The sequence below is a fragment of the Nycticebus coucang genome, chromosome 7, assembly GCF_027406575.1.
Source record: "Nycticebus coucang isolate mNycCou1 chromosome 7, mNycCou1.pri, whole genome shotgun sequence".
NCBI classification, from domain to species: Eukaryota; Metazoa; Chordata; class Mammalia; order Primates; family Lorisidae; genus Nycticebus; species Nycticebus coucang.
This window is the reverse complement of record NC_069786.1, coordinates 66,755,923-66,778,594: the sequence shown is the minus strand read 5'-3', so window position 1 is coordinate 66,778,594 and position 22,672 is coordinate 66,755,923. Positions and strand designations below refer to the sequence as shown.

The 22,672-nt window shown below is 40.0% G+C and overlaps 1 protein-coding gene across 1 annotated transcript in view; it reads right to left on the bottom strand.

Annotated features, from left to right (window-relative positions):
- MYO3B (myosin IIIB) overlaps positions 1-22,672 on the bottom strand; it is a 493,981-nt gene that overhangs the window by 130,569 nt on the left and 340,740 nt on the right. The window contains 2 exon segments of the mRNA XM_053596463.1: positions 1,747-1,909; positions 3,136-3,247. Of these exon segments, the coding sequence (XP_053452438.1) occupies positions 1,747-1,909; positions 3,136-3,247 (275 nt within the window).

The window sequence follows — 22,672 nt, the reverse complement described above, 5'->3', positions numbered from 1 at the left end:
CCAATAAACCCTTTCTCTGTTGTAAAAACTGTGGTCTGTGGACAGTGGCTCCCTCCTGGGCAGTGGGCAGATTCACCTGGCTGCGCCACCACACTAGCACTATTGTGAGTGAACTCTGTACCAGGAGGTACGCTGAGGGAAGGGAAAGGCAAGGGAGGCAGGTGAGGAGAAGAGAGGAAGGGACTCTTTGGACAAAGGGTGTTAAGTCCTTCAAATTCAGTACTGGGGCTATTAGGCCACCCACCAGCTATATAAGTGTCTTTGCTCTTTGTTCCTCCCACCTCAGTCTCCTACCACCAGCCTCTGATTTGCTGGGCAAGCTCAAAAAGTCCAAAGTAGGCCGGGTGTGGTGGCTCACACCTATAATCCTAGCACTCTGGGAGGCCGAGGCAGATGCATGGCCTGACCTCATGGGTTCAAGATCAGCTTGAGCAAAAGTGAGACTATCTCTAAAAATAGCTGGACATGTGATGGGAACCTGTAGTCCCAGCTACTTGGGAGGCTGAGCAAGAGAATCCCTTGAGCCCAGGAATTTGAGGTTGCTGTGAGCTGTGATGCCACAGCACTCTACCAAGGGCAACAAAGTGAGACTCTGTCTCAAAAAAAAAAAGTCCAGAGTAGACTAGGGTGCCTTATGATTCTGGATTATCAGAGCACAAAAGAAATTGTCCACCCTGTTCAAGATCTGATGCATTCACAGCCGCTCATCCACAGCACAGGAGCTCACACACAAATGGCACATCCATGTGCAAAGAGGCACGGCTGGGCTGGGCATAGGAGAGAACCTCAGTTTGTTCCTTTGGCTTACAAGTGCCATCTGGCCTAGAAACACCTTCTGGAAATGGCCTTAGTAACTCCAATGCTGAAAACCTGGACATGGACGTGAAGTGTATATCACCTCAGACATTCTGGGGGGTGTGGCACCGTGTCTGTGCCAGCGAGGTTTTTATATCTTTGGTCCGCTCAGACCGCCTCTATCCTGGCACTCATCACAGTGTGTTGCGATGGCTTGTTTCCTTATGTGTGAGGTCAGGAACCATGGTGGTTGTTGGGGCTCAGATAATGTTCTTCAAATGGAGAGCACCTGCGTAGCAGCAAATGGCAGGGAAGGGCTTTCTCCAGAGTCCTCTGTCAGCTAAAGCCTGGACCCTCCAGAAGATATTCAATCACTGTGAATGACTTTTCCTTGGAGGAAAATGATACATACCGCAGAGAGGAAGACTAGGGCTGACACCACACCCACAGCCCACACACTGTCCCAGATTATGGTCTGTTTTTTTGGCCATTCATCTATCCTGAAAAATCTTTTCCTCTTCCTCTACCATTTCCTACATCCTCCACTTCTCTCTCCCCTATGAAGAGGGCATTTAAGCTTCAACTTCCCAGCCGTTCTTTGAGTTCCATACTTTGTGTGACTCCTGTGTGCTTGGCCATTAGTAAGTTTGTGCGCCTCTTCTGTCTATTGTCAATTTGTTTGATAGACTAAAATTATCAAACTTTCGGGGCAGGGAGAGAAGGTTCCTTTTGTCCCTATCCAGCCTTGCTCATGACTATATTTCAGCACCTAGCACAGGGCCTGACCTATAGCAGGCACTTAATAAATATTTGTGGGAGGGAAATATTTGAAGGAGGGAAGTTTGTGAGGGAAAGGGAAAGAGAAGAAACCACTGCGAAAAGCAACAAGTGAGCACTCCCAGCGTTTATCAAAATGCCCAGACTCAGGGCAGCGTTGGAACTGACATTTACCTGACTGGATGGCAATGGCCCCCTTCTCTCTCTTCTCTCTGACTCTTTTGTATCTCCTAGCTGCAAGCCAGCCTTTGGTGTATGCCTGCAGCACAACCACTCTGCCTATGACTTCTTGAAGCAGCAAATTTAATTGCTCAACGTGGTAATATTTGAGAAAAACCTGAAACGAGACATTACAGTTTCACCATTACATATGGGCTCCTCAGCAGAAATTCACTCTACTCCACCTATTCTTCAGGAAAAAATTAAAACCACTACCTAAATAAGCTTAATAGTGATTTTTAATTCTCATATTACTGACTTCTTAGGGACAAATACAATTCCCTTCCTAAGGTTGAGCCAATCTTTGATTACCAGTGTAAAAAGATGATGAAGTTAGTAGGATTTTAGGGGATCCTAGTGCTCTCTGGGCCAGTCTCATGTCAGCTAAGAGTTTTATTCTCAGCTTGAGCTCTTCTCTCTTTCCGCATAGCCACTGAGGAAGGTGTAAACCAGCAGGTCAGACGGACAGTGGAAGTCTGGAAGGAGAGGGACCTAATTTCTTTTTTGTAAATTTCAGTTTAATATGAGGGTACAAATGATTAGGTTACAATGTCTGCATTTGTTAGGTAAGGTCCCTGTTGCAGTTGTGCCCCTCTCCCCAGAGGTGTGCCATGTACCCCTACATTGTGCCCATTAGGTGTGAGCACATCAATTCCTCTTCCTTCTCCCCTGTCCCTCCCCCTCAGCCCCTCCCCCCCACTTGAGTCCCGTTTAGTTTTTCTCCTGTATGGGCATGGATTACTTTGTCTACTGCTCTCAGGTTAGTAGTAAATGTCTTGGCTACTGGCTTTTTCATTCTTTTCAGTTATTTAATTTCTGTTGAGGAGCAATAGTGTTGCCGTCAACACTTAGGATAAGCTGATTTTGTGAGGCAATCAGGATAGGCCATAAAAACTTGGGATCCTAAAGGGATGTAATGTCCTCCCAAATGAAACTAATAAGAGTACACGGTATATAACATAGCATGAGTCTAATGAGAAAACGGAAATAATTCTAAAAGAAACTCAGCACTGCCATTAGTATGATTTGTGTATTTACATGAGATACTAGAATAAGTAGTTTTGAAAAAAGGAACATTTTAAAAGGAGCTCACAGAACGTCATTCTAGACATGCTAAATGGCTCTCAAATGATGTACAGAGCAGGAGGGAAACCTTCCTCATCTCGTCCCTAAGATCCCTGGATGCCTGACTCAAGATCAGCAAAGACCATTGTTAGGGTAGGGTCTTGTCTGCTGAGCCACACAAGTTACAGAGCCATTCGTGCTGCTGGTACGACTGACTAGAGACAAAGGCAGGCAGGAGAACATCACAGGTGACAATTTGAACAATAAATAAAGAGCTACCTTTGTTTTTCCCAGCACCCAGTGATCTAATCCAGACTTTTCCAAGATAGCAACACAGCTCTCTTTGCTAGCAAGAGGTGTTTGATGTGCTCTGAATGCCAAGTAGTAATACCTACACAATAAAAGAGTAAAAGGAAGCATTTTTAATCATTTGATTCAGTATAGCAGAATTGCTCCAGACCCAGTGACGGGCCTTGTTTTTTAATAGTAAATATTTCTCAAGCACCAATAATAGCATACTAGGTAGTAAAAGACACAATTGATCAACTCAGCTCTTAATCTATTTTCATATTTTCTACAATGTGTATTCCCCCTTTAATGCTGCTTTGTAATTCATATTCAATGTATACTTGCATCTTGTGCATGCAAAACCTAATCCTTTTAGATAACTAAAATTTAGACAGCTTTCCAAATAAAAGTCATAATTTAAAATGCTAGTATTACTATTATTTAATATAAAAATAACTAAATTCCATTGTACATATGTTGACTCTGCAAAGTCCCATCAGAAGCAATCTGTAGACAGCAGAAGTGATTGTAGCTCATCACTCCTAAGCTATCCATCTGACTTGAGGTATTGAAGAGGTGTGTTTTCTTGAGACAATCACCAAAACAGTATTTGTTTTTTGAAATTATTTCATATTTGTGAACTTCTAAACTTTCAGATGAAACAGTTTCTGGGTAGATTCAAAGAAGACCACTGTAGGGGAGGAAAAATACCTTTTCCTACTCAGAAGATGAAAAATCACATTATAACAAAGGTATTTGTACCAGAATGTTTATTGCAGCCCAATTCATAATTGCTAAGTCATGGAAAAAGCACAAGTGCCCATCAATCCACAAATGGATTAATAAATTGTGGTATATGTATACCATGGAATATTATGCAGCCTTAAAGAAAGATGGAGACTTCACCTCTTTCATGTTTATATGGATGGAGCTGGAACATATTCTTCTTAGTAAAGTATCTCAAGAATGGAAGAAAAAGTATCCAATGTATTCAGCCCTACTTGAAACTAATTTATGGCTTTCATATGAAAGCTATAACCCAGTTATAACCTAAGAATATGGGGAAGGGGAGGGAGGGGGAGGATGGGCAGAGGGAGCGCAATTGGTGGGATTACACCTGCGGTGCATCTTACAAGGGTACATGTGATACTTAGTAAATGTAGAATATAAATGTCTTAACACAATAACTAAGAAAAATGCCAGGAAGGCTATGTTAAACAGTGTGATGAAAATATGTCAAATGATCTATAAAAACAGTGTATGGTGCCCCATGATTGCATTAATGTACACAGCTACGATTTAATAATAAAATAAAATTAAAAAAAAAAGAAAGACAAAGTACGAAACCAACACACACATATCTATAGTTCATGAAGTTATCAAAACAAGGCCAGAGATGTAATCATTAAAGATATGAAGCAAGAAAACTATTCCGAACCAAAGAAATACCCAATTCCCACGGTGGTGGGAGTTCACTCTGTAAGAAGAAAATAAATGAAACTGACATAAATTTAAAAAAGAAAAATAACTTTTCCTCATTCATCCTAGATTCACAACTGAGGCCCCTACAACAAAAGACAGAAGTATACAAATGTATTTGACATAAATTATAGGTGACACAGGGGCCTTCACAAGGAAATAAAGACCCAAAGTAACAATTAAACTTGTATATTAATTTAATTAACAATTAAACTTGCATATTTTTATGTCAACTCTGATGAAGAAGTGGATAGTGGTGGAGAAAATGGGATAATAAATTGGGAAAATGGAGAGGCGGAGCAAGATGGCAGCCGAGTAACAGCTTCCTTGCATCTGGGCATCGTGAGTCTGGGGAGATAGGACTCCAGGCATCTCTGGCTGGTGGGATCTGCCTATCATCACCCCTGTGAGGATACAGGGAGTCAGCGAGAGACTTCTGGACCCAAGAGGAGGACTAAAACAGTGGAAAAACGGCAAGTGGTCGCGTGTGTTCACTCCATCTAAACCCGCCCGCAACTTCCACAGGCACGAGAACTTAAAGAGCAAGAGGAAGTGAAAGGAAAATTAGGGCAAGGAAACAGATCAAAGAAATCACTCATGAGGTGGGTGGCGCCTGTGGCTCAGTCGGTAAGGCGCCGGCCCCATATACCGAGGGTGGCGGGTTCAAACCCGGCCCCGGCCAAACTGCAACCAAAAATAGCCGGGCGTTGTGGCGGGCGCCTGTAGTCCCAGCTACTCAGGAGGCTGAGGCAAGAGAATCGCTTAAGCCCAGGAGTTGGAGGTTGCTGTGAGCTGTGTGAGGCCACGGCACTCTACCGAGGGCCATAAAGTGGGACTCTGTCTCTACAAAAAAAAAAAAAAAAAAAGAAATCACTCATGAGGAAGAATCAGGAGAAAACTCCAGGCAACATGAAGAACCAGTCCAGAACAACCCCGCCAAGGGACCATGAGGTAGCTACTGCAGAGGAGTCCACCTATAAAGAAATGTTAGGAATGACAGAAAGGGAATTTAGAATACACATGTTCAAAACAATGAAAGAAATGATGGAAACAACGCAGGAAACTGCTAATAAAGTGGAAAATAACCAAAAGGAAATCCAAAAACAGAATCAAATAAGAGATGAACGATATGAAGAATATAAAAAGGATATAGCAGAGCTGAAGGAAATGAAACACTCAATCAGGGAACTTAAAGATGCAATGGAAAGTATCAGCAACAGGTTAGACCATGCAGAAGAAAGAATTTCAGAGGTAGAAGACAAAGTTCTTGAGATAACTCAGATAGTAAAAGAGGCAGAAAAGAAGAGAGAGAAAGCAGAACGTTCACTGTCAGAATTATGGGACTTTATGAAGCGTTCCAACATACAAGTTATAGGAATCCCCAGGGGAATGGAAGCCATACTAGAGAATATTATAAAAGAAAATTTCCCAAATATCACCAAAGATTCTGACACACTGCTTTCAGAGGGATATCGGACCCCAGGTCGCCTCAACTCTAACCGAGCTTCTCCCAGACACATTGTGATGAACCTGTCCAAAGTCAAGACAAAAGAAAAGATTCTGCAAGCTGCCAGGAGTAAGCACCAGTTGACCTACAGGGGCAAATCCATCAGAGTGACAGCAGACTTCTCTAATGAAACTTTCCAAGCAAGAAGACAATGGTCATCTACCTTTAATCTACTTAAACAGAACAATTTCCAGCCCAGAATTCTGTACCTTTCTAAGCTAAGCTCAAAAATTGATGGAGAAATCAAATCATTTATGGATATACAAACATTGAGGAAATTCGCCACAACAAGACCAGCTCTACAGGAAATACTTCAACCCGTTCTGCACACTGACCACCACAATGGATCAGCAGCAAAGTAAGAACTCAGAAATTAAAGGACAGAACCTAACCTCCACACTGATGGAAAAGATAAAACTAAGCAATGGACTCTCACAAAATAAGACAAATAGAATACCACCACACTTATCAATTATCTCAATAAATGTTAATGGCTTGAATTCCCCACTGAAGAGACATAGATTGGTTGACTGGATTAAAAAACACAAGCCATCCATTTGCTATCTGCAAGAAACACACCTGGCTTCAAAAGACAAATTAAAGCTCCGAGTCAAGGGTTGGAAGACAATTTTTCAGGCAAATGGAATTCAGAAGAAAAGAGGAGTTGTGATCTTATTTTCAGATACATGTGGATTTAAAGCAACTGAAGTCAAAAAAGACAAAGATGGTCACTTTATATTGGTCAAGGGAAAAATACAACAAGAAGACATTTCAATTCTAAATATCTATGCACCCAATTTAAATGCTCCCAGATTCTTGAAACAGACCTTACTCAATCTGAGCAATATGATATCTGATAATACCATAATAACAGGGGACTTTTTTTTTTTTTTTTTTTTTTTTTTATTGTTGGGGATTCATTGAGGGTACAATAAGCCAGTTACACTGATTGCAATTGTTAGGTAAAGTCCCTCTTGCAATCATGTCTTGCCGGACTTTAACACTCCTCTTACAGAGCTGGACAGATCCTCTAAACAGAAATTAAACAAAGATATAAGAGATTTAAATGAGACCCTAGAACAACTGTGCTTGATAGACGCATATAGAACACTCCATCCCAAAGATAAAGAATATACATTCTTCTCATCACCCCATGAAACATTCTCCAAAATTGATCATACCCTGGGACACAAATATCAACAGAATCAAAAGAATTGAAATTTTACCTTGTATCTTCTCAGACAATAGGGCACTAAAGGTGGAACTCAACTCTAACAAAAACGCTCGACCCCACCCAAAGGCATGGAAATTAAACAATCTTCTGTTGATAACAGATGGGTGCAGGAAGAAATAAAACAGGAAATCATTAACTTCCTTGAGCATAACAACAATGAAGACACAAGCTACCAAAACCTGTGGGATACTGCAAAAGCAGTTTTGAGAGGAAAATTCATCGCTTTAGATGCCTACATTTGAAAACCAGAAAGAGAGCACATCAACAAGCTCACAAGTGATCTTATGGAATTGGAAAAAGAAGAACAATCTAAGCCTAAACTCAGTAGAAGAAAAGAAATCTCCAAAATCAAGTAAGAGATCAATGAAATTGAAAACAAAAGTATCATTCACAAAATTAATGAAACAAGGAGTTGGTTTTTTGAAAAAATAAATAAAATAGATAAACCATTGGCCAGACTAACGAGGAATAGAAAAGTAAAATCTCTAGTAACCTCAATCAGAAATGATAAAGGGGAAATAACAACTGATCCCGCAGAGATACAAGAGATCATCTCTGAATACTACCAGAAACTCTATGCCCAGAAATTTGACAATGCGAAAGAAATGGATCAATATTTGGAATCACACCCTCTCCCTAGACTCTCCGCCAGGAAGAAATAGAGCTCCTGAACAGACCAATTTCAAGCACTGAGATCAAAGAAACAATAAAAAATCTTCCAACCAAAAAATGCCCTGGTCCGGATGGCTTCACTCCAGAATTCTATCAAACCTTCAAGGAAGAGCTTATTCCTGTGCTGCAGAAATTATTCCAAAAAATTGAGGAAGAAGGAATCTTCCCCAACACATTCTATGAAGCAAAATCAACCTGATACCAAAACCAGGAAAAGACCCAAACAAAAAGGAGAATTTCAGACCAATCTCACTCATGAATATAGATGCAAAAATTCTCAACAAAATCCTAGCCAATAGATTATAGCTTATCATCAAAAAAGTCATTCATCATGATCAAGTAGGCTTCATCCCAGGGATGCAAGGCTGGTTTAACATACGCAAGTCCATAAATGTTATCCACCATATTAACAGAGGCAAAAATAAAGATCACATGATCCTCTCAGTAGATGCAGAAAAAGCATTTGATAAAATCCAGCATCCTTTTCTAATTAGAACACTGAAGAGTATAGGCATAAGTGGCACATTTCTAAAACTGATTGAAGCTATCTATGACAAACCCACAGCCAATATTTTACTGAATGGAGTAAAACTGAAAGCTTTTCCTCTTAGAACTGGAACCAGACAAGGTTGTCCTCTGTCACCTTTACTATTCAACATGGTGCTGGAAGTTCTAGCCAATACAATTAGGCAAGACAAGGAAATAAAGGGAATCCAAATGGGAGCAGAGGAGGTCAAACTCTCCCTCTTTGCTGACGACATGATCTTATACTTAGAGAACCCCAAAGACTCAACCACAAGACTTCTACAAGTCATCAAAAAATACAGTAATGTTTCAGGATATAAAATCAATGTCCACAAGTCAGTAGCCTTTGTGTACACCAATAACAGTCAAGATGAGAAGCTAATTAAGGACACAACTCCCTTCACCATAGTCTCAAAGAAAATGAAATGCCTAGGAATATACCTAACGAAGGAGGTGAAGGACCTCTATAAAGAAAACTATGAAATCCTCAGAAAGGAAATAGCAGAGGATATTAACAAATGGAAGAACATACCATGCTCATGGATGGGAAGAATCAACATTGTTAAAATGTCTATACTTCCCAAAGCAATCTACTTATTCAATGCCATTCCTATCAAAATACCAACATCGTACTTTCAAGATTTGGAAAAAATGATTCTGCGTTTTGTATGGAACCAGAAAAAACCCCGTATAGCTAAGGCAGTTCTTAGTAACAAAAATAAAGCTGGAGGCATCAGCATACCAGATTTTAGTCTGTACTACAAAGGCATAGTGGTCAAGACAGCATGATACTGGCACAAAAACAGAGACATAGACACTTGGAATCGAATTGAAAACCAAGAAATGAAACTAACATCTTACAACCACCTAATCTTCGATAAACCAAACAAGAACGTACCTTGGGGGAAAGACTCCCTATTCAATAAATGGTGTTGGGAGAACTGGATGTCTACATGTAAAAGACTGAAACTGGACCTACACCTTTCCCCACTCACAAAAATTGATTCAAGATGGATAAAGGACTTAAATTTAAGGCACGAAACAATAAAAATCCTCAAAGAAAGCATAGGAAAAACACTGGAAGATATTGGCCTGGGGAAAGACTTCATGAAGAAGACTGCCATGGCAATTGCAACAGCAACAAAAATAAACAAATGGGACTTCATTAAACTGAAAAGTTTCTGTACAGCTAAGGAGACAATAACCAAAGCAAAGAGACAACCTACACAATGGGAAAGGATATTTGCATATTTTCTTTTTTTTTTTTACCGTGAGTTCATTTTTCTTTTTTTTTTTTTTTTTTTATTGTTGGGGATTCATTGAGGGTACAATAAGCCAGTTACACTGATTGCAGTTGTTAGGCAAAGTCCCTCCCGCAATCATGTCTTGCCCCCATAAAGTGTGACACACACCAAGGCCCCACCCTCCTCCCTCCATGCCTCTTTCTGCTCCCCCCCCATAACCTTAATTGTCATTAATTGTCCTCATATCAAGATTGAGTACATAGGATTCATGCTTCTCCATTTTTGTGATGCTTTACTAAGAATAATGTCTTCCACTTCCATCCAGGTTAATACGAAGGATGTAAAGTCTCCATTTTTTTTAATGGCTGAATAGTATTCCATGGTATACATATACCACAGCTTGTTAATCCATTCCTGGGTTGGTGGGCATTTAGGCTGTTTCCACATTTTGGCAATGGTAAATTGAGCTGCAATAAACAGTCTAGTACAAGTGTCCTTATGATAAAAGGATTTTTTTCCTTCTGGGTAGATGCCCAGTAATGGGATTGCAGGATCGAATGGGAGGTCTAGGTTGAGTGCTTTGAGGTTTCTCCATACTTCCTTCCAGAAAGGTTGTACTAGTTTGCAGTCCCACCAGCAGTGTAAACAACCCTGAGATATTTGCATATTTTCAATCAGACAAAAGCTTGATAACTAGGATCTATAGAGAACGCAAATTAATCCACATGAAAAAAGCCAACAATCCCATATATCAATGGGCAAGAGACATGAATAGAACTTTCTCTAAAGATGACAGACGAATGGCTAACAAACACATGAAAGAATGTTCATCATCTCTATATATTAGAGAAATGCAAATCAAAACAACCCTGAGATATCATCTAACCCCAGTGAGAATGGCCCACATCACAAAATCTCAAGACTGCACATGCTGGTGTGGTTGTGGAGAGAAGGGAACACTTTTACACTGCTGGTGGGACTGCAAACTAGTACAACCTTTCTGGAAGGAAGTATGGAGAAACCTCAAAGCACTCAAGCTAGACCTCTCATTTGATCCTGCAATCCCATTACTGGGCATCTACCCAGAAGGAAAAAAAATCCTTTTATCATAAGGACACTTGTACTAGACTGTTTATTGCAGCTCAATTTACAATCACCAAAATGTGGAAACAGCCTAAATGCCCACCAACCCAGGAATGGATTAACAAGCTGTGGTGTATGTATACCATGGAATACTATTCAGTCATTAAAAAAAATGGAGACTTTACATCCCTCATATTAACCTGGATGGAAGTGGAATACATTATTCTTAGTAAAGCATCACAAGAATGGAGAAGCATGAATCCTATGTACTCAATTTTGATATGAGGACAATTAATGACAATTATGGTTATGGGGGGGAAACAGAAAGAGGGACAGAGGGAGTGGGGTGGGGCCTTGGTGTGTGTCACACTTTATGGGGGCAAGACATGATTGCAAGAGGGACTTTACCTAACAATTGCAATCAGTGTAACCTGGCTTATTGTACCCTCAATGAATCCCCAACAAAAAAAAAAAAAAAATTAATTAAAAAAAATAATAAATAAATTGGGAAAATTTAGCAAATCCTGTTTATTTAGATTCTTCTCTGTGTCTGGTCCTTAGAGATGAGGATGCTCCTTTTCTCTGGCTTAGGGAAGGTACCTTTCACATTAAGGTCTTTTTTTTTTTTTTTTTATTGTTGGGGATTCACTGAGGGTACAATAAGCCAGGTTACACTGATTGCAATTGTTAGGTAAAGTCCCTGTTGCAATCATGTCTTGCCCTCATAAAGTGTGACACACACCAAGGCCCCACCCCGCTCCCTCCGTCCCTCTTTCTGCTTCCCCGCCCATAACCTTAATTGTCATTAATTGTCCTCATATCAAAATTGAGTACATAGGATTCATGCTTCTCCATTCTTGTGATGCTGTCTTGCTTCAGGGGAAGGTCAGAAAATCCTTCCTAGCTTTTATGACCTACCTTAGAAGAAAAGAACCAGGGAAGGTGAGCGTGACCTTATTTTCTCAAATGCCAAAGTGCCATATTTTGGCATAATGTATCCTGAACTCCATCACTACCAAAAGAATTTTTTCTCCCCTTTCTTTCTTCTCTCTTATTTTCCCTTTTTCTAAAAATATAACTTGTGGGCAGCGCCTATGGTTCAGTGAGTAGGGCACTGGTCCCATATACCAAGGGTGGTAGGTTCAAACCCAGCCCTGGCAAAAATACAATAAAAATAAATAAATAAATATATATATATATATAACTTGTTGAATATATTATCTTTTTTTCATTTTTCATTAGAAAACTTCAAGGATTTTTTCTCTGCTCTTTGCTGCCATCAGTAATTAAATTCAACCCCTTGGAAATTTACAGATAAACTTAATTTGCTTTTCAAAGGGTATTTCTGCCATTCTTCAGACAAGGCTAATCTGCTATTTTGAAATTACCTTCAGATACATATAAAGCTATTTTTACTTTTATAAAAAGATCACCACAATATAAAATATATCCCTTCCTCCTGCCAAATATACCCATATCTTTGCTTATGGAAAAATAAACATACCTGATCACTACTTGAGTCATTTAACTTTATCTTCTTGCTGTAAGACTGCCTTAAAAGTTAGGATAGAATTGCTGGATTTGCTGGAAACATTTGCATTCAGAAATCCTGGGACCGTTTCCAAGACTCTGAGTCTGTTTCCACCATTGGCAGCGCTTGCTGAACCTGAACAGTGGACCAGATGATGCTGGATCATTTGGCCAAACCTAGGAATCTGCTCACAGTAGATATCTTCCGGAGCTAAGTGGGAGGAGGGATGGCCAGGAGTTAAAATTAGTCCTTTCTGGGCAGTTCATAGTGTCAGGACAGATCCTTCAGCCCCAGGTTCTCCAAGATCATAGCTTCAGTTATGGTTTCTCTGATTTGGCTTTAAAAGATTGCGTCCCGGAGTATATGGTAATAGTGGGAATAGCTGGAAAATCTTAACATACAATGTGAGTGTCTGTAGAAAAGCTGAAGTACAGACAGCTTATGTAGAAAAATCAGTGGTAAAACAAGTAATTCCTATACTTTTAGGCCCAGCCATTAATCACATGGCTGTCTTGACTTTAAGCAACCCAGGCTTGTTCATGGTGAATGCTCAATGCTAATTGGTGATGCAGTATTTTGTTTTATTTTACTTTACTTTTTATTATTTTTTTAGAGACAGAGTCTCACTTTATCATCCTCAGTAGAATGCCATGGTGTCACAGCTCACAGCAACCTCCAACTCCTAGGCTCAGGTGATTTTCTTGCCTCACCCTTCCTAGTAGCTGGGACTATAGACACCCACCACAATGCCCGGCTATTTTTTGTTGCAGTTCGGCTGGGGCTGGGTTCAAACAGACCACCCTCGGTATATGGGGGCAGCGCCCATTTTTTACTTTATTTTTTTGAGACAGAGTCTCACTCTTTCACCCTTTAGTAGAGTGCTGTGGCTCACAACTCACAGCAACCTCAAACTCTTGGGCTTAAGTGATCCTCTTGCCTCAGCTTCCCAAGTAGTTGGGACTACAGATGCTTGCTACAACTTGGTGCTAGTTTTTCTATTTTTAGTAGAGATGGGGGTCTTGCTCTTGCTCAGACTGATCTTGAACTCCTGAGCTCAGGCAATCCACCTGACATGGCTTTCCAGAGTGCTAGGATTATAGGCATGACCCATCATGCCCAGCCTTGTAGTATTTTAAAAGAAATTAATGAAGCTCAGTGCCTGTACCTCACCAGCTAGTGCGCCAGCCACATACACCAGAGCTTGTGGGTTCGAACCCAGCCCGGGCCTGCCAAACAACAATGACAACTACAACCAAAAAAAAAAAAAATAGCCGGGTGTTGTGGTGGGTCCGTGTAGTCCCAGCTACTTGGGAGGCTGAGGCAAGAGAATCACTTAAGCCCAAGAGTTCGAGGTTGGTGTGAGCTATGACACCATGGCACTCTACCCAGGGCGACATATTAAGATTCTGTCTCAAAATAAATAAATAAATACATAAATAAGAAGAGCCTCATGTCTCCCCCACGAAAGGAGTTAAGCACTACTTAATTTTTATTTATGTATTTATTTCATTAGGGTCTTTTGAAAGACCCTAATGAAAGACCAGCACCTTGCAAGATATAAAAGGAATATATTCTGATTCCCCGAAGATTTATACTTAATTTCAGGCATCTGTGGTTATTTGTTAACAACTGCTAATTTCTAAATAGGCAGAAAATATTCTGAACTAACATCCATATTAGAACATAACTTTGATTTTTAGTATGTCCACCCAAATCTCTGAATTTTTGATGATGATAGTATTCACATCTAGCTTAGCTCAGAAAGAGATGGGTAATAGCATTGCAAAGAGGAGAAGGTTTCAAAATATATTGAAGAAACATATGTGACATATCCATAGTAATCATGTCAAAGAAACATGTTTCTCCCTCACGGAGTAATTTTGGATTCTAACAGGTACCCTGGTGAAAAATCACTTTGACTTAGATTCCATATGGTTCAATGTAAAGGTAAAACTGAAAGGAATCAAGCCAAGACGTCTTTCAGGAAGGCAGATCTTTGGGGAGATTCATTCCACCTTGAAGTAGCTTAATGAGTTACTCAAACAGGAGACACACAATAGCAAAATAATCAACGTACAGTTTTGTCTTGAGGATCTGGAAATTAGAGGGCATTGCAAAAAACAGTTCATCCCTGAACTGCCTCTTGTAGGTAGAATTTATCTCACGGATTGAGGAGGAGCACCGAGTTAAGAGTCAGAATATCTCTAATTATGGGTAAGTCATTCACCTCTGTATACCTGGATTCCCATAGGTGGGAGTGGGAACCAGATAAGTAGTGCTTAACTCCTTTTGTGGGGGAGACATGAGGCTCTTCTAGACGTTATCAAAAGCTGGTAAAAGCTGTACACATTCTATCTTAGAAAATGCTTTTAATACAACACATTGTAGACAAGGTCTAGGGATCCATAGCTCCTGGATGGCCCTCCAATGACCTACTTGCACTTCCTGCTCCAGCAGTCTATGAAAAGTGATAAATTTCCTAAGTTCTCATTTTATTAAAATATATTAACTATCAAAATAGAAATTATCTAGTTGAAAAAAATCTCTGTTCAAAAGAACTTATTAAGGTTTTTTCTAAATTTTGACACGTGTGAGGGATCCAAAGAATATTATATTTGGACTAGTATATCAGTCAGAAGTTTGTGAAAGCTGTAAACATCGTCTTTACTATGGCTTCTGGGTTATCAGATTCTCGTGAAAGCTATAAACATCATCTTTAATATGCCTTCTGGGTTATCAGATTCTAGTCCAGTTCATCCTCTCTGAGCCACTTCGCAACTCTCTACTGCAGGGAAATGATAGATACATACATTCTGTCCAGTTTGGGGTTGATTTTGACTGCCTGCCCACTGTGGAAAACAGTTTTATCTCCATTTGCAACTCATTTCAACATTCCTTTATTCCACTTAAGGAATTCTACTTTTCCTTTGAACTGATTATAACATCTGCCTGGTTCCCTCATTCTATCTGAGTAAAATCTATTCTTTTAACATATTGCCCTTTATTTCTGAATGCCAGTCAGGATGTTATCTTCTTCTGAACATTCTATTTTACAAGAGAAAGAAAGAAGTACAAAAATCCAGGCTGCAGAGGTCTGACCCAAAGAGGCACACATGTATGGGTGTATTTCGAGGCAGGAAGTCCCTATACATACGCAGAGCCAATGCTATCAAGCAGTCCTAAAGGGCCTAGTAGGTTCAAAAATACTGTCACCTTTCTTCTTATAACCTTTGAAGTAGAAATATTCATGGAATATGTTCAGGTTAGACGTTACTAATGAAGTCAAAATGTTCTCCAAAGAGATTACACTGACTTATAATCTCACCATTAGAGTGTGGAAGTCTTATTGCTATCAATACAATACTATATATAAGCAATTGTGAGACTTATTGACTATTGCCACGATAGGTATGAAATGGTACCAAATTGTAGTAAAGGACTTACCAAACTGGTTTTAAAGCACAGAGCTCAAGTAATTTACACCAGAAATACCAAGGGTGGAGATGCCCCAGCTACTGGTGAAGATGCATGAACAGGGTCCAACAAACTGTATATTTAGAAAAATAAAATATCATTGAACAACGAAAAAAAAAAGAATAATTAGGAGGTCAATCATTACACTTTTGGAGGTGTATTTTGTTTTTTTTTGTTTGTTTTAACATTTTTTATTTTTTATTTTATTTTGTGGTTGTTTTTTTTTTATTGTTAAATCATAGCTGTGTATGTTAGTGCAATCAAGGGGTACAATGTGCTGGTTTCATATACAATCTGAAATATTCTCATCAAACTGTTCAACGTAGCCTTCATGGCATTTTCTTGGTTATTGTATGTAGACATTTGTATTCTGCCTTTACTAAGTTTCACCTGTACCCATTCTAAGATGCACCATAGGTGTGGCCCCACCCATTACTCTCCCTCCCCCCTAACCTCCCCTCTCCCTTCCCCTTCCTTGGCCATTTCCTGATAGTCTTGTGCTATACTTGGGTTATAGCCTTCATGTGAAAGCTATAATTTAGCTTCATAGTAGAGCTGAGTACATTGGATACTTTTTCTTCCATTCCTGAGATACTTTGCTAAGAAGAATATGTTCCAGCTCCATCCATGTAAACATGAAAGAGGTAAAGTCTCCATCTTTCTTTAAGGCTGCATTGTATTCCATGGTATACATGTACCACAATTTGCTAGTCCATTCGTGGGTCGATGGGCACTTGGGCTTCTTCCACGACTTAGCAATTATGAATTGGACTGCAATAAACATTCTGGTACAGATGTCTTTGTTATATTGTGACTTTTGGTCTTCTGGGTATAAACCTAGTAAAGGAATTATAGGATCGAATGGCAGGCCTATTTTTAGGTCTCTATGTATCAGGCCTATTTTTAGGTCTCTATGTATTCTCCAAACATCCTTCCAGAAGTAATGTATTAGTGTGCATTCCCACCAGCAGTGTAGAAGTGTGCCCTTTTCTCCACATCCACGCCAACATCTCTGGTTTTGGGATTTTGTTATGTGGGTTACTCTTACTGAGGTTAGATGATATCTCAAAGTAGTTTTGATTTGCATTTCTCTGATGACTAAGGATGATGAACTTTTTTTCATGTGTTTGCAGATCGTGCATCTTCTTTAAGAAGTTTCTCTTCAGGTCCCTTGCCCACCCTGAGATGGGATCACGTGTTCTTTTCTTGCGAATACGTTTGAGTTCTCTGTGGATTCTGCTTATTAGACCTTTATCAGAGATATAACCTGCAAATATTTTCTGCCATTCTGAGGGCTGTCTGCTTGCTTTACTTACTATGTTCTTGGCTGTGCAGAAGCTTTTCAGTTTGATCAGGTCCCAGTAGTGTATTTTTGATACTGCTTCAATTGCCCATGGGGGTCCTCCTCATAAAATATTCACCCAGGCCAATTCCTTCAAGAGTTTTCCCTGTACTTTCTTCAAGTATTTTTATAGTTTCATGTCTTAAGTTTAAATCTTTTATCCAGTGAGAGTCTATCTTAGTTAATGGTGGAAGGTGTGGGTCCAGTTTCAATCTTCTACAGGTTGCAAGCCAGTTCACCCAGCACCATTTGTTAAATCGGGAATCTTTTCCCCACTGAATGTTTTTAATTGGCTTGTCAAAGATCAAATAGCGGTAAGTAGCTGGATTCATCTCTTGGTTCTCTATTCTGTTCCAGACATCTACTTCTCTGTTTTTGTGCCAATACCATGCTGTTTTGATCACTACCAATTTATAGTATAGTCTCAGGTCTGGTAGCATGATTCCTCCTGCTTTGTTTTTATTTCGGAGTAATGTTTTGGCTATTTGAGGTTTTTTTCTGATTCCATATAAAATGAAGTATTATTTTTTCAAGATCTTTAAAATATGACAATGGAGCTTTAATAGGAATTGCATTAAAATTATATATTGCTTTGGGTAATATAGACATTTTAACAATGTTGATTCTTCCCAGCCATGAACCTAGTATGCTTTTCCATTTGTTAACATCTTCAGCTATTTCTTTTCTTAAGTTTCATAGTTCTCTTTGTAGAGATCTTTCACGTCCTTTGTTAAGTATACTCCCAAATATTTCATCTTCTTTGGCATCTTCTTTGGCACAATAGAGTCCTTGACTGTTTTTTCAGCTTGGTTATTATTGGCATATATAAAGGCTACAGATTTATGGGTGTTGATTTTGTAGCCTGAGACATTTCTGTATTCCTTGATCACTTCCAAAAGTTTTATAGTAGAATCCCTAGTGATTTCCAGATGTACGATCATATCATTGCAAATAGTGAAAGTTTGATCTTTTATGACCCTATGTGGATACCTTGATCACCTTACCTAATTGCAATGGATAAAACTTCCATTACAATGTTAAAGAGCAATGGAGACAATGGGCAACCTTGCCTGGTTCCTGATCTAAGTGGAAATGATTTCAATTTAACTCCATTCAATACAATATTGGCTGTGGGTTTGCTGTAGATGGCCTTTATTAGTTTAAGAAATGTCCCTTCTATACCAATTTTTTAAGTGTTCTGATGATGAAGAGATTCTGGATACTATCAAAAGCTTTTTCTGCATCAATTGAAAGAATCATATGGTCCTTATTTTTTTAGTTTATGTGCTGAATTACATTTATAGATTTACGTATATTGAACCAGCCTTGAGACCCTGGGATAAATCCCACTTAGTCATGTATAATTTTTTTGATGTGTTGTTGGATTCTGTTTGTTAGGATCTTATTGAGTATTTTAGCATCAATATTCATTAGTGATATTGGTCTATAATTTTTTCTTGTTGGGTCTTTCCCTGGTTTGGGGATCAAGGTGATGTTTGCTTTGTAGAATGTGTTGGGTAATATTCCTTCTTTTTCTATATTTTGGAAGAGGTTAGTAATATAGGTACTAGTTCTGCTTTAAAGGTTTGGTAGAATTCTGACATAAAGCCATCTGGTCCTGGGATTTTCTTTTTAGGGAGATTTTGTATAGTTGATGCTATTTCAGAACTTGATATAGGCCTGTTCAACATTTCCACTTCATTCTGGCTAAGTCTTGGTAGGTGGCATACTTTCAGGTATTGGTCGATTTCTTTCAGATTTTCATATTTCTGAGAGTAGAGTTTCTTGTAGTATTCATTAAGGATTTTTTGAATTTCTGAGAGGTCTGTTGTTATTTCATCGTTACCATTTCTGACTGATGAAATTAGAAATTTTACTCTGTTTTTCCTGGTTAGGTTGGCCAAAGGTTTATCTATTTTATTGATCTTTTCAAAAAACTAACTTTTGGATTTATTGATCTGTTGTATAATTCTTTTGTTTTCAATTTCATTTAATTCTGCTCTGAGTTTGATTACTTCTTTTCTTCTGCTGGGTTTGGGGTTGGAGTGTTCTTCCTTCTCCAGTTGCTTGAGATGTCCTATTAAGTTATTAACTTCCTCTCTTTCCGTTTTCTTGAGGAAGGCTTACAGGGCTATAAATTTCCCTCTTAGGACTGCCTTTGCAGTATCCCAGAGGTTCTTATAATTTGTGTCTTGATTGTTGTTTTGTTCCAAAAATTTGGTGATTTCCTTCTTAATCTCATCTATAACCCATATATCCTTCAGCATAAGGTTGTTTAGCTTCCATGTTTTTGTATGGGTATGCAGGTCCTGTTGTTATTGAGTTCAACTTTTATTCCATGATGGTCTGAGAAGATGCAAGGAATAATATTTTTTTAAATTTGCTGAGGTTAGATTTGTGGCCTAGGATGTGGTCGATTTTGGAGTATGTTCCATGGGCTGATGAAAACAATGTGTATTCAGTTTTGTTGGGATGAAATGTTCTGTAGATGTCTGTTAAGTCCCGATGTTGAATGGTTAAGTTTAAATCTAAAATTTCTTTGCTTAGCTTCTTTTTGGAGGATCTATGCAGCACTGCTAAAGGGGTGTTAAAATCTCCAACTACTATTGGGTGGCGCCTGTGGCTCAAGGAGTAGGGCGACGGTCCCATATGCCAGAGGTAGCGGGTTCAAACCCAGCCGCAGCCAAAAACCACAAAAAATAAATAAATAAATAAATAAATAAATCTCCAACTACCATGGAACTGGAGGAAATCAAGTTGCTCATGTCTGTTAGAGTTTCTCTTATAAATCGAGGTGTGTTCTGCTTGGGTGCATAAATATTAATAATTGAAATCTCATCATATTGAGTATTACCTTTAACAAATATGAAGTGTCCATCCTTATCCTTCCTTATTTCAGTTGGTTTAAAGCCTACTGTGTCTGCGAATAGGATTGCAATGCCTGCTTTTTTCTGCTTTCCATTTGCCTGGAGTATAGATGACCATCCCTTCACCTTGAGTCTGTATTTGTCTTTTAATGTAAGATGCGATTCTTGTATGCAGCAGATATCTGGCTTGAGTTTTTGTATCCAGACAGCCAACCTGTGCCTCTTTCGAGGACAATTTAAACCATTCACATTAATTGAGAATATTGATAAGCCTTTTGAGAGTCCGGTGGACATTTTTAATCCTTTTGCGACTGTGGAAGTTGGAATTTGATCATAATTCTCTGGGTGGGTTTACTTTTGTGGTGGAGGATTACGCTGGTCTTTATGCAGGATAGGTATGAGAATATCCTGGACAGCTGGTTTAGTTATGGCCAATTTTTTCAACATGTGAATGTCATTGAAGTATTTAATTTCTCCATCATAAATGAAACTCAGTTTAGCTGGGTACAGGATCCTGGGTTGAAAGTTATTTTGTTTTAGGAGATTAAAAGTCAATGTCCATCCTCTTCTAGCTTGAACGGTTTCAGCAGAGAGATCTGCAGTTATTCTAATATTCTTCCCCTTGTAAGTGATGGTTTTCTTTCGTCTGGCTGCTTTCAGAATTTTCTCCTTCATATTAACTTTAGTGAAGTTGATTATGATGTGTCTGGGGGATATGTTATTTGGGTTGAGTTGTGCTGGAGTTCTGAAACTGTCTGCTATCTGAATTTCAGAATCTCTTGGCATGTCTGGAAAGTTCTCCTTTATAATCTCATGGAGAAGAGACTCTGTGCCTTGTGAAGCCACTTCGTCGCTTTCAGGGATCCCTATAAGATGAATATTGGTTTTCTTTGAATTATCCCAGAGCTCTCTGAGAGAGTGATCTGTTTTTGCCCTCCATTTCTCTTCCTCTTTGAGAGTTTGGGAGCATTCAAAAGCTTTGTCTTCAATGTCAGAAATCCTTTCATCTGCTTGCTCCATTCTGTTACTGAGGGATTCTACTGTGTTTCTCAGATCTTTGAGGGCTGCAACTTTTTGTCTCAATGTGTCAAAATCTTTGGTCATTTGGTCTTTGAATTCGTTGAATTTGTGACATATCTTTTGGGTTACTGCTTAGAATTCTAATTCGATCTATTTGCTATCTGGATTCTGAATTCGATTTCTGACATCTCAGCTATTTGTTTGTGCATGGGATCTTGTGCTGTGTCCGCCCCATTGGTCCTTGAGGGAGTTGATCTACTCTGATTATTCATATTGCCAGAGTTTTTCTGTTGATTTCGCCTCGTGATTGTTTTTCACCATTGCCTCTGGCCATCCTCAGAGTTGGGGAGGTGTCTCTCCAAGATTAGACCCCAGCGGGATCACTCTATTGTTGCTGGATCTTTGTAGGGAGTGACCCTGTGTAGTTACTCTGGGGCTGCCTCAGCTGGGGAGTTCTGGTTGTTGAAGAAGCTCAGGAGTGTGACACACTGGATCTAGCAACAGGGTGGGAGGTGGTATGCACAGTTCTGGGAGTGCTTGGCACCCAGTGACTTTGGCACAGAGAGCCCAAGTCTCCAGTAGTCTCTGGCCAGGAGACGGGCTCTGTGCAGAGGCAGGGAGGGCTCCAGAGGGCACGCAGCTAGCAGAGTTCCTGGCCAGATGAGTGAGCTGGTGTGGAGGCAGGGTGTGTAAAGGAGGGAGGATGCAGGGTTGCGTGGCTCCCGCAGTTTCTGGTCAGGGCATGCAGAGGCCCGGTGGGTGTGGGTCACGGGTTTGGGGTCATGGTGCAGCTATTATGGATGTCTGGGTGGCACCAAGCCCAGGATTTTGAGGTTGCTATGAGCTGTGACACCACGGCACCCTACCCAGAGCAATAGCCCAAGGCTCCAGTGTGCCAAAACCGGTCTCACCTTGACCCTGAGGGTTAAGGCTGTAAGACAGCTCAGTCCCCGCCTTTAGGCTGCTCAGTCACTAGGTTACTAGCTCCCGCCAATCTTTGCTCTGCAACCTTGAGGGCGGAGCTTGCCAGAGCAGTTCTCTCACAGTGGCTCCCTGCAGCCCACAGTCGAACAGTATTAGCTCCATCTGGCTCAGCGGCTCAGTCTGGGGCCCTAGACAATACCCAAAATTCTCCGCACACCTGCTCAAGCTCTCTCCAAGGCAGTTCAACTGAGTGCCAAGTCCAAAAACACTGAAACAGTTCATAGGTAAGGCCTTTCCGATTTGCAGTCTCACTGTTGCTTGTACTTATAGCTGCCAGCAGGATTAGGTTGATCAAACACACGCAACCACTTTCCAGTGTTCCACTGTTTCTGTCCTCCTCTTGGGGTCCAGAACTCCCTTGCTGACTCCCTGTATCCTCAAAGGGATGATTATAGGCAGATCCCACAAGACAGAGATGCCTGGAGTCTTATCTCCCCAGACTCACTGTGCCCAGTTGCAGGGAAGCTGTTACTTGGCCGCCATCTTGCTCCACCCTCCTGGAGGTGTATTTTGGCAGGCAGCTTTAAGCAACCAGGAAAATTAGGAAATGCAAACCTTGTCATATG